General features: G+C 39.7%; 2 protein-coding genes across 8 annotated transcripts in view; one reads left to right on the top strand and one right to left on the bottom strand.

The window, feature by feature from the left end:
• NAA50 (N-alpha-acetyltransferase 50, NatE catalytic subunit) overlaps positions 1-12,771 on the bottom strand; it is a 29,123-nt gene extending 16,352 nt beyond the window's left edge. For 2 of the 6 annotated variants that reach the window (XM_045385453.2, XM_045385455.2), the window contains exons 1-2: positions 12,464-12,771; positions 210-357 (exon numbers count right to left, since the gene is read on the bottom strand). In XM_045385453.2, coding sequence (XP_045241388.1) covers positions 210-232 — 23 coding nt within the window. In that variant the 5' untranslated portion in view covers positions 233-357; positions 12,464-12,771. The remainder of the gene's footprint in view (positions 1-209; positions 358-12,463) is intronic. The other 4 variants (XM_045385454.2, XM_045385456.2, XM_045385457.2 and 1 more) reach the window with 2 other exon arrangements.
• Positions 12,772-12,850: 79 nt separating this feature from the next.
• Positions 12,851-13,124, top strand: part of ATP6V1A (ATPase H+ transporting V1 subunit A) — a 63,222-nt gene continuing 62,948 nt past the window's right edge. For both annotated transcript variants that reach the window (XM_074033443.1, XM_065539179.1), the window contains exon 1: positions 12,851-12,944. The gene's annotated coding sequence lies outside the window, so the exon portion shown is untranslated. The remainder of the gene's footprint in view (positions 12,945-13,124) is intronic.

The raw sequence follows: 13,124 nt of genomic DNA, 5'->3' as shown, positions 1-13,124 counted from the left end.
TGCAACGCTGCACTCCAGCCCTGGTGACAGAGCAAGACTTGTCTCCAAAAAAAAAAAAAAAGAAAGAAAAAAGATTCATATTAAATATTAAAGCATTTATAGATGGAAAAGGATAATACATCCAGAGTTTCTTTTGGAAGTGCCCCAGTGAAAAGGGAAAATTATAGGTCAGGCAAAGACGAAATAAAATGGGAATCGATCCTACTTACTGTAGTTGATTGATGGGGCTCATTCTACTGTTTCATTTCATAAATGTTTAAAGATTTCCACACATCCACCATGGAATACTACACAGCCATAAAAAAGAACAAAATCACATCCTTTGCAGCAATATGGATGCAGCTGGAAGCCATTATCCTAAGTAAATTAAAGTAACAGAAAATCAAATACTGCATGTTCTCACTTGTAAGTGGGAGCTAAACACATAGTACACATGAACATAAAGATGGGAACAACAGATACTGCGGACTACGAGAAGAGGGAGAAGGGAGGGAGGGGCTAGAGGTGAAAAACTACCTGTTGGGTATCATGCTCACTACCCAGGTGACAAGATCAATTGCACACTAAACCTCAGCATCATGCAACATACCCATGTAACAAACCTGTACATGTAATCCCTGTACCTAAAAGTTGAAAAAGAATCCCTAACAAAAAGTAAAATAAAATACAAACATTACTCATTATGTAAGGCACAACAAGCTGCAGTACTTTCCAGGCATGTTATTCTTGACATTAAAACTCAAAGTAGAAAGTAAATGATTCCTCATTTATTTCTTACTGTATGAACAAGTAAAAGGAGGCAAGACCTTCAAACCTTTAATACACTATAATTTCTCAATCCCCAGCTGTACAAGGCTTCAGTTTATATAGAACAGAAATTGAAAGAGAGCTGAATGAGTGAGCCTTCCATTTGGGTACCAGATCACTCTTCCAAATTTCAGCAGTGTCCAGACAGTCTGTTATCATCTCTGCCTTTGGAATAAACACCTATTAATACATGTTCTGATAGTTTTTCCCCCCCCCCATCAAAACTAGTGTCAAATGCTTTTAAGGTATGAACGAGCAATTTTAAAAATGATTTATATGATGCAGTCTAAAAGTTACCCAATGAGACTGAAGTGTTAAAAACTAGGTGGTAAAGGGAAATGCACTTGGATTTTTTAAATGAAAGAATTCTCTTTTAAAATATATCGCTTTGACAGCTATTTCCTGAAACATAACTAGTTCATAGCGTATAACCTTTGATTATGGGACTATATCAGGCTACCAAGGATGTCTGTAGTAAGAAGAAGGTCAAAGAAAAGAATATAAAAAACACTTGAATTTTAGAGGTAAAAGAACAGGAACCTACAAAGATGTCTAAGAAACGATTTTCAAGAGAAGGGAGGAAAAAACCTGGAGAGTAGTGTTACAAAATCAAAGAATGAATCCCAAACCTGGTTATATACCAGAATCATCCTGCCAGTTAAAAATTCAGATTCTCAAATTCCACCTTGGCAGCTTTACTTTTGTAATTAAGTTTGTTATGTAAATCATCATCCAAATTTAACACCCAACTAAATTAAATTTCCCACTGCATGTGTGTAAATTCCTAAATCTGAGAAATCTGGTGAGGGAAACAAGAGCTAAGGATGGACACAGAGAATGGGTCATTGGAAAAACTATGCTATACGATCACAAAGGATCACAAATTGTTTGCTTACTTCTGGTAAGAATGTAATATAACGTAACAATGTAGACTACCTTAATTTATCAGCAGTTTAAGACCTTTACTCTGCATATAAGACACAAATCGCCCGCCTAAGAGTTAAATCAGCCATGTAGTCACATCTGTTTGACCCACAAGTTTTTTGTTTGGTTTTTGAGACAGTCTCCCTCAGAAGCCCAGGCTGGAGTGCAGTGGCACAATCTCAGCTTACCGCAACCTCCGCCTCCCAGGTTCATGTGATTCTCATGCCTCAGCCTACCGAGTAGCTGGGACTACAGGCGCCCACCACCATGCCCGACTAATTTTTGCATTTTTAGTAGAGATGGGGTTTTGCCATGTTGGCCAGGCTGGTCTCGAATTCCCGGCCTCCGAAAGTACTGGGATTACAGGCACGAGCCACCGTCCCTGGCCTGACTCAGTTTTTCCTTTTTGTTTCAGGTTTTTACGTTAAGTTCAATGCTAATATTTAAATTAAACGATTTTATATAAAGTCTCAAATTGCAGCTTCTCTTGCTTTACTGATTTACTTTATCTGCATGGTCCCTGTTGGCAGTAGAATTTATGGCCCTACCTGTAGAAAACTGAAGACAGTTGTTATTAAATAAACTAAATTACTCAGCTCAAGTAAATTGGTGTGACATGCTACTTTTTCTTGTTTTTCAGATCCATAACAATCAAACCCCAAGGCATTCTCATACCAGAATTTTTAGACTAAGGAACTGAAAGTGGGACAGACTGTGATGTAAGTAAGAAACAGCTACTGCCAAAGTGCCTACAGACAATTTATACTAAGTTCTTAAATGTGAAACATGCAGTTACTTGTGTGCCTCTATAGACCCCCATTGGCTATTAATTTGTGCCACAAGATTGTAATTTCATGTACGTAACTTCTGGGCTTAGAATATGCTAGTAGGAAAACTTTACTCTTGGCCTATAAATCAAGCAGTGTGACGAGATAATGCACACTAAATTTTGGCACAGCAATGTCAGATAATATGGACGCAAATGTTTTTAGCTATTTAACTTATTGCCAATTACGCTCATAATTGTAAAAACATTTAGTAGCAATATTCTGAAAGGCCACAAGATGGGGATGTGACTCCACAAAAGTGGGTCTCCGTAAAAAGTTTTTTTAAGAAGGATGGTTTCACTATATTGCCCAGTGGCCTTGAACTCCTGGGCTTAAGTGATCTTCCAGTCTCAGACTCTGAGCAGCTGGGACTACAGGCACCACATCACCACACCAGGCTCAAAGTGTGACTTTTTAAGTTATATAACAAAAAGTGAAAATGAAGTCTAGAGAAAGCTTAAAGCCTGTTTATACTTTAGTGAGTAGCACATAATTTTAACTGCCTGTTCATTTGTTGTGCGAGTATTTGATCTGGACTGGATCTATTTCCCCTTCATTTTACAGATGATGAAACTAAACCTCCAAGAGACAAATGTACCTGTAGTTATACAGACAATTATGGATAAAGCTAGAATCAAGCCCATGTCTATTAATTTCCATTGTAGCACAAGATCAGTCACACCACGTTCTGTCAAAGGAGTGATCTTTACCCCTCAAGGTCACCTTTTAAAAAAAGGGAGAGAGATCTATTGGTAAACATTTTTCTGACATATACTGATAAAGGTTCATTTGCATAAAACTCAAAGCATCTTTTAGTAAGGATCAAATGGTCCTTTTAGTAAGGATCAAATGTCAAGGGGTTAGAAGGGAGGTAATTTTTTCTTAGCTAGCAGCAATGTTTCTAAACTCTTACCCTGCAGTAAATTACATGAAAGAGTGATTCCTCTGGAAAATAAAGTCCTTCAACCTGAAAGTAAGCCCATTCAAAATTTATCACACAGCTTCAACACTAACTGGGTCAGGAGGTCTTAACCTGTCACCCACTGAGATTTCTACCTCATATGAACGATATTACCGTTTCTGTCCTTACAAGGCACCTCTGCCCTGCTACAAACATTTATTTTTATACCTTAACTCTTCTATAAAACTATAAGACTTAGGGCAGGATCTCAAATATTTCAGGGAATTACTAAACTACTTTTAGTAAGTTCCATCTCACCTAGATTTTACAGCAGCGTTTCTCAATCTCAACATTGGCATTTGGGGTTACATTATTCTTTGTTGTGAAGTGCCTTTCTGGCGCACTGTAGTATACTCAGCAGCATCTCTAGCTTTTACCCACCAGGTGCCAGAACTCTCCTACATCCTGTTAGGACAACCAAAAGTGTCTTCAGACATTACCAATAATTGGGAAGAGGGGGTGGTGGTTGCCCTAGTTGGCAGTCACTGTTCTAGAGGTTTGGCTGTAATTTTAAAAGTGAAAGTGGGGCTGGGCCTGGTAGCTCAGGCCTGTAATCCCAGCATTTTGGGAAGCCAAACTGGGCAGATCTCTCGAGTCCAGGAGTTCAAGACCAGCCTGGGCAACATGACAAAACCCTGACTCTATTTCTTTGAAAAAAGTGAAGGTGGTGTGGACCAGCTCTCCAAATTGTATGCCTGCAAGTATCAGAGGTATAAAAATCTCAGTAATTATTTGGTTGGTTACTAATGCTAAATACACACATGGGTACAATCTGCTCAAGACTATAACCTAAAAAGAATCAAATTACTCTTTGGAAAATTGTTTCCACTGTCACCCACATATTCAGTTAAGAAAGCTCCTTGCCAGCTTATGGCTTTTCTTTCACTGCTATCTAATATATTAATGTTTTTATTTAGAAATCTCTGAATCCAAGCCAATATTTCTGACTGGTTACTGATGAGCTCCACAAGAATCTCAAATTCAACATATCTAAATGTGACAGCATCACTTTCCATAAGAAATTAGGACTACCTCTACAATCTATGAAGAGCCCACTGTTCATCCAACAGAGAAATTTAGTTTTCTATGTATTCTTTATGTCCTATTTTAATCTCTGTTAATTCTGTTTCCCCAGATACCTACAAAATAGAATTGGCTCACAAGCTGGAATCTTTGGCCATTCCTATTCAGATTCAAGCCATTCCCTTTAAAGATAACCAAGGCTCAGAGGTTTAAACACCTTTATTAGTGACCCTACTGCTAGCTATCATTTGTGGTACATAAAACTAAAACTTGGTTGTTTTTAGTTCAGTATTTTTTTGCATTATAGTAAGTTTCCTTTAAAATAAACAACAAACAATATATACTAGAAGCAGGGGAACCCAAACATACCTTTAAATATACCCTAATTTTCTGGAAAGAGAAGTGTTTGAAATGCTCCTAAGTACAAAATATTTTCCTTGCTTACCCTTATTTAACAAGTTCCACCTCTAAAAAATGTTGGTTTTTTTTTTGTTTTTTTGTTTTTTAGACAGAGTCTCGCTCAGTCGCCCAGGCTGGAGTGCAGTGGCGTGATCTCGGCTCACTGCAAGCTACGCCTCCTGGGTTCACACCATTCTCCTGTCTCGGCCTCCCGAGTAGCTGGGACTACAGGCGCCCACCACTACGCCCGGCTAATTTTTTTGTATTTTCAGTAGAGACATGGTTTCACTGTGTTCGCCAGGATGGTTTTGAACTCCTGACCTCATGATCTGCCTGTCTCGGCCTCCCAAAATGCTGGGATTACAGGCGTGAGCCACCGTGCCCGGCCAAAAATTTTTATTTCAAATGCCTTGGGCCCTAATGTCTCACCCCCACTCTCTAAAGAACATCATCTTTGTTTTGTAATTTAAAGTTAAGGCAATCATCATCTCAATTAATAACTGGGTAAGTTATAAACAACCTACATCACAAAATGACCAGTAAAAATGGTATATGTTCAAACTTCACCAAGTAATCATCAAATCTTTAAAAAAAGAAATGCCATTTATCACCTAATTAGCAAAGTAAAACTAGAGTTAAAGCAAAATGTGAATATTTACTCAAAGACAACCTGTAAGGAAGCTATTAGTTATTTCTATCATTTAAAAATGTGTTCAATATGAACGCATCCCAAAGAAAATTTATACCATTCTTGGCTGAAATGTCAGCCACAGTATGTTTTCTTGAGGTTTTTCCAAGTGCCCTTCCCCTTCATTAGCCCTTGGAAAGAGAAGGACATTCTCATACATTGCTGACAGAATAAATTGCTACTATCTTTTTGGAGGTCAACTGGCAACAAACATCAGAGCTTTAAAAAAGTCAGTACCTTTTGATCCAAAAAATTAATTCTTAGGAAATTATCCAAAAGAAGTAATTAAGGATGTGCGTCAGGTAGTTTTATGAACAAGCATTCCCCACAGCACTATAGGGAACTGAGGTAAGAAGCCTCTGGAATTGGAGAACAAGATTTTCTCTTAAGAACAGTTTCTGACAGAGGCAGAATATAGCTTGCACTAGCTCAAGAAAGACGAATACTTCCAATTGTCTCTTCCCTACCCTTTCAACAGCAGACCAAGTGACTAAACGGCAACACTTTAACCAAAAACCAGAATGCCTCAAAATCCTTCACCACAGAGGTATAAACAGCCATAAACTATCTGTTGGCCCACAAGTTGAAACATTTAGAAATATCTATCATCTGGGAAGTAGATGCTAAAGGAAAAGTTCATGTTTTATACAACTTTGGCTTTTTATGGGTTTAACACAGGACTGTCCAACAGATATACAAATGACATACAAAATTTAAAAATGTTTAATATCTTGGGAAGACTTCCTTGATATAACAAAAAAAGTTTAGTATTCACATTTACAAGGGGGAGAAATAATTTCAACATGTAGTCAAAATAAAACTTATTTTACCTTAAATTTTTTTTTCATTCAAGTTTAGTATCCACATTTACAATGGGGAGAAATCATTTCAACCTGTAGTCAAAATAAAACTTATTTTACCTTAAAAATTTTTTTTATTCCAAGTCTTTAAATCCAGTTTACTACACTCACAGTTTGGCCCAATTCAGCTACTCATTTTCCTTAGAAATATTTGATCTCTATTTACATTTCACAAAATCTGCAGTAGATCTACGTATCTAAGTTATTTCAAACATACTTAAAAACTGACCAATAACTGACTGTGAGTTTTCTTTCCTTTTTGAGACAGGGTCTCCCTCTGTCACCCAGGCTGGAGTGCAGTGGCATTATCATGCCTCACTGCAGTGCAGCCTCAACCTCCTGAGCTCAAGTGATTCTCCCATCTTGACTTCCCAAGTAGCTGGGACTATAAACACACACCGCCATACCCAGCTAATTATTTTTTTGTAGAGATGAGGTCTCACTATGTTATAGCCAAGCTGGTCTTGAACTCCTGGGCCCAAGTGATTCTCCTGCTTTGACCTCCCAAAGTGTCGGGATTAAGAGTGTGAGCCACAGTACCCAGCTGAGAATCAGTTTTCACACTATAAAATTTAAAATTTAGTTCTGTCATATAAGGCACATTTTTTTTGTTTTTTAAAGGTCGTTTTTGAGACTCAATGACAAAAGGTGAACAATAATCAATTTGGTAAAACAGATTAACAGTACCCTTTAAAGCTTCTGTTTCTATTTCTACTAATGGCTTCCCCACATAGGCAATATCATCTAGACTATAGTAGAGTTTTCAATGACTCCATCATAAGGACTAGTGATGGTAACAGAGAAACTTTATCACTTTGAACTTCACAGATGTTATCAAACTGAGACACTGTATCTCCTTCTTTTACATAACATTAACAGTTACTTCTCTAATCCTTTCTTCCCTGTCTGAGAGTCTGAACTGAACCTGTCCACATACAGCATTAGATGTTTTCAGAAAATGATGTGGATGACTATACTTGAATGAAGGATAATCAAAGAAATACACACAATTTGGCTTCAAAACATGAACATTACTACATGTTGGGAAACAGTGAAACAAATCAGCTACCCAGCATTCCTGCTCCAGGTCAACACACAGACTACAGCCATCTTACCCAGGAAATGGCAACTGTGCCACAGACCACAAGGTACATTTTAACTGTTCAATTGCCAATTGTAGCTAGTCATGACTGTAGTAGACAGAACAATAACATTTTGCCATTAAGTTAGGCATTGAACAGACTTAAATATAACTCTCATGTTCGCGATGGGAAGAATGTTTCTACTGGGTTACTACTGGTATTCTACTGGTTACTGCAGGCTTCGTTTAAAAAAAGGCCAATCATTTGAATAATTGAGAAAGAGTATCTCTTCAGATGTCACACGGCTGAAAGCCATAGGGAGTACCTGGAAGAAAAAATCAGGAGTCAAAAAGATTTCCACAGGCCAAAATGGAGGATGTGGCGAAGTAAAATTTAACACAGATATTAGTTTGGTCTGGGCAGAGCTTTATAAGATTTAGAAAGAGATTTTAATTGACAATACAGATAATGTCCAATAATGTAAAATTAATTTGACCATAAATTGCAGTAACAGGAAATATATAATTTAGGCCAATAATAGTTCCCATTCTACTGATATGTGCAGTAATATTCACATAACAGAAGTCAGGATCTTTGAAATTATGATAAACAGGGAATATATCTTGATTCAATAAGATGAGTGCTTGGACTAAGTGACTTTTAAAAATCTTTTCCAACCCAGAAAGTATTGATTATTCTTTGTTTAGAGCTTTACTAAGAGTTGTATGCAATTTCAGGAAGAAATCACACCACTAATGGCAACACATGAGTCAACAATGCACACAACTGTATAGGCAGCAGTTATACTGCTAAATTACACAATGATTCTATTTACAGATAGATGAAAACACTTGATCTGATGCTTTGTTTAACTATACAACTATGGTATAGTTGTGCCACATCATTAAATACTGAAATAAATTTTATTATGATTTATTTCCCTTTTATTTTTCTTTTATTGGAGACGACAGTACATTGATTAAAAAAAAACTTACGGTGTAAGCAGGTTATATTTTATATGAATTCATCTCAACACAAGGGCACATTACAAAGTTTTTGTTAAAATTCACTATCTCAATCAACAAACCACAAATTATTTGTTTCACAGAAGGAACGAGTATAAACTGTAGGTTTACAAAAGGTGTCAAATGCTACATCAGCCTGACTAGCTTTTGGTTTTGCTGAAAAACAAAACAGCAATACAACCTTTAAAAAAAGTTTTTCGTTTTTTTTTTCAAGACTAGGTCTCGCTCTGTTGCCCAGGCTGAAATGTTGTGACAAGATCATGGCTCTCTGCAGCCTTGAACTGCTGGGCTCAAGTGATCCTCCTGCCTCAGCCTCCCAAGTAGCTGGAACTACAGACTTGCACCACCATGCCTGGCTGATTTTTTTTTTTTTTTTTTTTTTAAGACAGTCTTGTTCTGTTGCCCAGGCAGGAATGCAGTGGCGTGATCTTAGCTCACTACAACCTCCACCTCCCAGGTTCAGGCGATTCTCCTGCCTGATTTATTGTTTGTAGAGACGAGGTCTCACTATGCTGAGATGCTAGAAATATTCCTTCTGCCTCTTCCCAGTCCATATGCTGTCAGAGGTAACCACTGTTCTGAGTTCTTAAAGTTTTGTTTCTGACTGCAGAATCCTACATTTTAATTTTATTTGGTAAAATGGCTCCCTTTACTATTCCAATTAGTAATCTGCACTGTTCCATATTTATATTACTGCTACCTACTTTCCCATCTTAGTCACGTACTCATATTTTGTTAAAGACATTTTTTATTAGGACTAATTTGCATCTCTTTACTACAATTGAAGGCTAAATGATTTGGTTTTATTATACTTTCCATTACACTGCCTAATTAGATTGCCACCTCATTCATGGTTATCTGTGGCATACCTTCTTGCTTGAAATCACCTTCCCTAGAAAAGAGGAGATAAAAATGCCACCCACAAATTCAAACTACAATGTCCCTGGTTCACAAAAACAGCCAACCTCAAAAGGAAGTAACATCTCCCAGTATATCTCAAACTTCTAGATGTGCATATAAATTACATACAGTAGTTAATAACCAGAAATTTATCTTCTATGGAGGAAAGACATGCCAATACAATGGAAAGTCCTACTGCTACTACTAATAAAAATACTCATAGTAAAAATATGAAGAAAAACCAGGTACGTTTTAAGTTTCAATATGATAGGCAATATAGGCAACAGTGTACAATTTTAAATATTTAACTGGTTTTGTGTTGGGACTTCTGCAGTTTCCAATTTTAGATATTTCAATTTACTGTTTACTTAGCTCAATATACAACAGAACACTTAGCAAATAAAATTCCATACAAAAGCCACACAATCAGGACCACTGTTTCATTTTTACAGGTCATTCCACATTAAGAGTCAGGACTATAAAACTGACCACACTGTGCACGGTGGTACAAGTTTTGGAACTGAAGGCGCTTAACTTATTTTAAACCTATACTGTTGTAGGTTCGGTATCCAAACACAAGGTTCACACAACTCATTTGTTGAGTGTCTTAAATACAGACTTAGAAGTAAAAAAAATTAAAAAGTTTCATCTCACCTGAGAGTTCATTTGTTAAGTTAAAGGGATTATTCCTGTGAAATCATCTTAAAGGTTTACAGTAAAGAATAAAATTCTAAGCTCCCAATCATAAGAAGTATTAAGAACTTCACAGGCATAGTTACTGGCATAAAGGTACAGATTCAATAATTTTAAGTTTCCTCTAAATTCGGCCAGTTACCCATTTCTAGGGATCTGCCTTCATCAGGTTACATGTAAATATCCATTTTAAACAGAGATAATTGCTCCATGAATATACTAATTAAAGGTAGATTGTGAATAATATGACTGTTCAGCTCCATTTCTATCGCCAAGTTAGGTATCAGAAAGAACATCACACCCTATAGAGTCTGAACTAGATTGAAGATTTTGGATCGAAACATACAGAATAATTTCCTGGCATCCCCCTTTGTAAATCCATGGCAATTTCAACACTGGGAACTCTTCAGCCTCGTTTTTCTTAACAGAACATGACAAATAAGTATTGAGTGCCTGACAATGAGTACAAAAATGAGTAAGAGTCAGCAGCTATGCTCAAGAAGTGCAGTATATACCACCCTTGGTGGCTCACGCCTGTAATCCCAGCACTTTGGGAGGCAGACGTAGGTGGATCACTTGAGCAGGAGTTTGAGACCAGCCTGGCCAACACAGTCAGACCCCCGTCTCTACAAAATATTCAAAAATTAGCCAGGCGTGGTGGCACGCGCCTGTGGTCCCAACAACTCGGGAGGCTAAGGAGCGGGGACTGCTTGAGCTTGGGAGGCAGAGGTTGCAGTGGACCGAGGTCGTGCCACTGCACTCCGGCCTGGGCAACAGAGCGAGACCCTGTCTCATTTAAAAAAAAAAAAAAAAGAAGAGAAGAAAAAGAAGTGCAGTATAGCAGAAAAACAACATTCTCCAAATATGTTGGATTGTCATCTGAAATAGCCGAACTTCCCAGATCATGATTCCAGTGGGGCAAATACTTCTTATACCCGTCAATTTTATTTCCCCAACTGGAACTCTTTAGAACTTGATGTGAAACAATGCAGGTATTGTGAATAGTTCACGGTTCTTAAACTTTAAAGATTCTTAATACAAAACATACAACTCAACATTAGAATAAATATACAGTATTTAAAGGAAAATTAAGAGTAAGGAAACATGTTACAGACCTAAGACCAAATTAAACTTTCTTTGAATCTCTTCAGGAACCTCAAACACCGATACAGAGAGATATTATTTAGGTCCTTGTTTGGGGATGTATAAGATTACGATGAAAGTGACTTTTATTTCATCCTCAAAAGGGCTGTTGAATAGTTGGAATGACTTCGTTAACTTAAAACATAGTTACGATTTCTTAATCGATTTACAGAAACAACAAACTACGGCATCGCAGAGAGCTTTTCACGTTTACGAGCTTCATTTCTTTGAGGGTAAAGACAAGTTCCAAAACGGCTTACTGATGCAATGCTTCGGAAAAATGTTATGTAATTAATATATTAAAACTATACAACTTAATGGTAAGGAGACATTTCATAAAAATTTAAACAGTCGGTCCAAAATAATTCCTGATTTTACCTAAGAGGCAAACGATGACAGACCGAACATTAACTTTGCCAATCACCTGAAAGGAGCAGCGTGGTAAAACTACCCAGGACCGCATCAGCACTCAGGGGCAATAGTGAACCACTGAAGCAATAGCTCCACCTACTGATCCACCCTATACTTCCTTAAACATGTTGGCACCCCAAGTCTACAGCGATCGCGCTCTCTCCCCCTCCTCCACTCGCTGTGACCCAACCCAAATCTAGTTGAGTCACTAGCTCTTAATATTCATCCCCGTGCTCTTTATTCCAATTTCTTCTTCCTCCAGAAGGTTCTGCACAGCTCCCAAGCGTGAATAAAACTGAAAGGTGTCAAACACCGCAGTTCCAGAGTGGAGTCTGGAGGTGGAAGACAACCAAACCACTCCACCTGGAGCGGCGGGCCGGCGTGGCTCAGAGGTCCGCTCCCGGGAAGGAGGCCCCGGGCGCCTCATAATAGCCTTTCCATGTTGCCCCACTCAGCTGCTTCTCTCCACTCAACCCACAATCGTCCTCCGAACCGAAACCCTGAAGCCACCGGGTCTTGCCTCCGCTGGCCCTTCAGCCCGCCAACAGCCCAAGCCTCGCCTCCGCCCCCTCCGGGAACCGAGGAAACTGAGAAGGCGAGAAATCTCCCTCCGCCGGTCTTCGCCCTGAATCTCTCCTCGCCTTCGCAGCTCTCCCCCTCTACATGGGCCCGGGCCCTTCTACCCCGCCGGCCGGGCCCTGCCCGGCTGCCCTTCCTCACCCTTTCATCTTCCCCGCCTGCTGAGGCCGTCGTTACCACCGATATCAACGCCGTCGTAGTCGCCGCCCTCAGGTCTCCGCGCCCTCAGCTCGGGCCACTCAACCCCGCAAGCCGGCCTCCTAGCCTGGGCAGGGAGCTGGGCGAGCAACGAAGGCCGCGAGAGTCGAGTGAGGGCTTGAGTCTGGTGGGGGCGGGAGTGTCTCCCGCCGCCGTGCTGGTGCTGCCGCTACTCCACACGTGCACTCGGGTCTCTCAGCTCCCTCCCGCCGCTGCCGCCAGCCAGACCCGCTGCCGCGCTGTGACCTTTCACCCCGCCCCTCGCGCGCCGGCGCGTCAGCCGCCTCGCGCGCAGTCGTACTGCCAGCCTCCGCGCACCCTGCCCCCTCCACTCCGGAACGTCCATCTTTCTCCCGGACTGTGCCTTCTGGCGTCATGCTCCTCCTTCCCACCCCCTTACGACACTGCTTGTGGGGCTGGCTCGGTAAGCCCTGGCGGTAAAATCCAGATTTTTCCACCCCTCCCTCTTCTATCTCATATCCGCAAGATTGGTTTTCTCGGCCCTGTTCTTCCCGGTTTGTGGTCTCCAGAGTGACCTTCAAACGCACTTGCCTCCTAGTAGAGTTTTATAAAGCTGGTTCTTCCAAATGTAAAGAAATCTGTG

The sequence above is a fragment of the Macaca fascicularis genome, chromosome 2 (genome assembly GCF_037993035.2).
Source record: "Macaca fascicularis isolate 582-1 chromosome 2, T2T-MFA8v1.1".
Taxonomy (NCBI): domain Eukaryota; kingdom Metazoa; phylum Chordata; class Mammalia; order Primates; family Cercopithecidae; genus Macaca; species Macaca fascicularis.
Note: the sequence above shows the minus strand (reverse complement) of the source record. Positions and strands in the feature narration are given on the sequence as shown.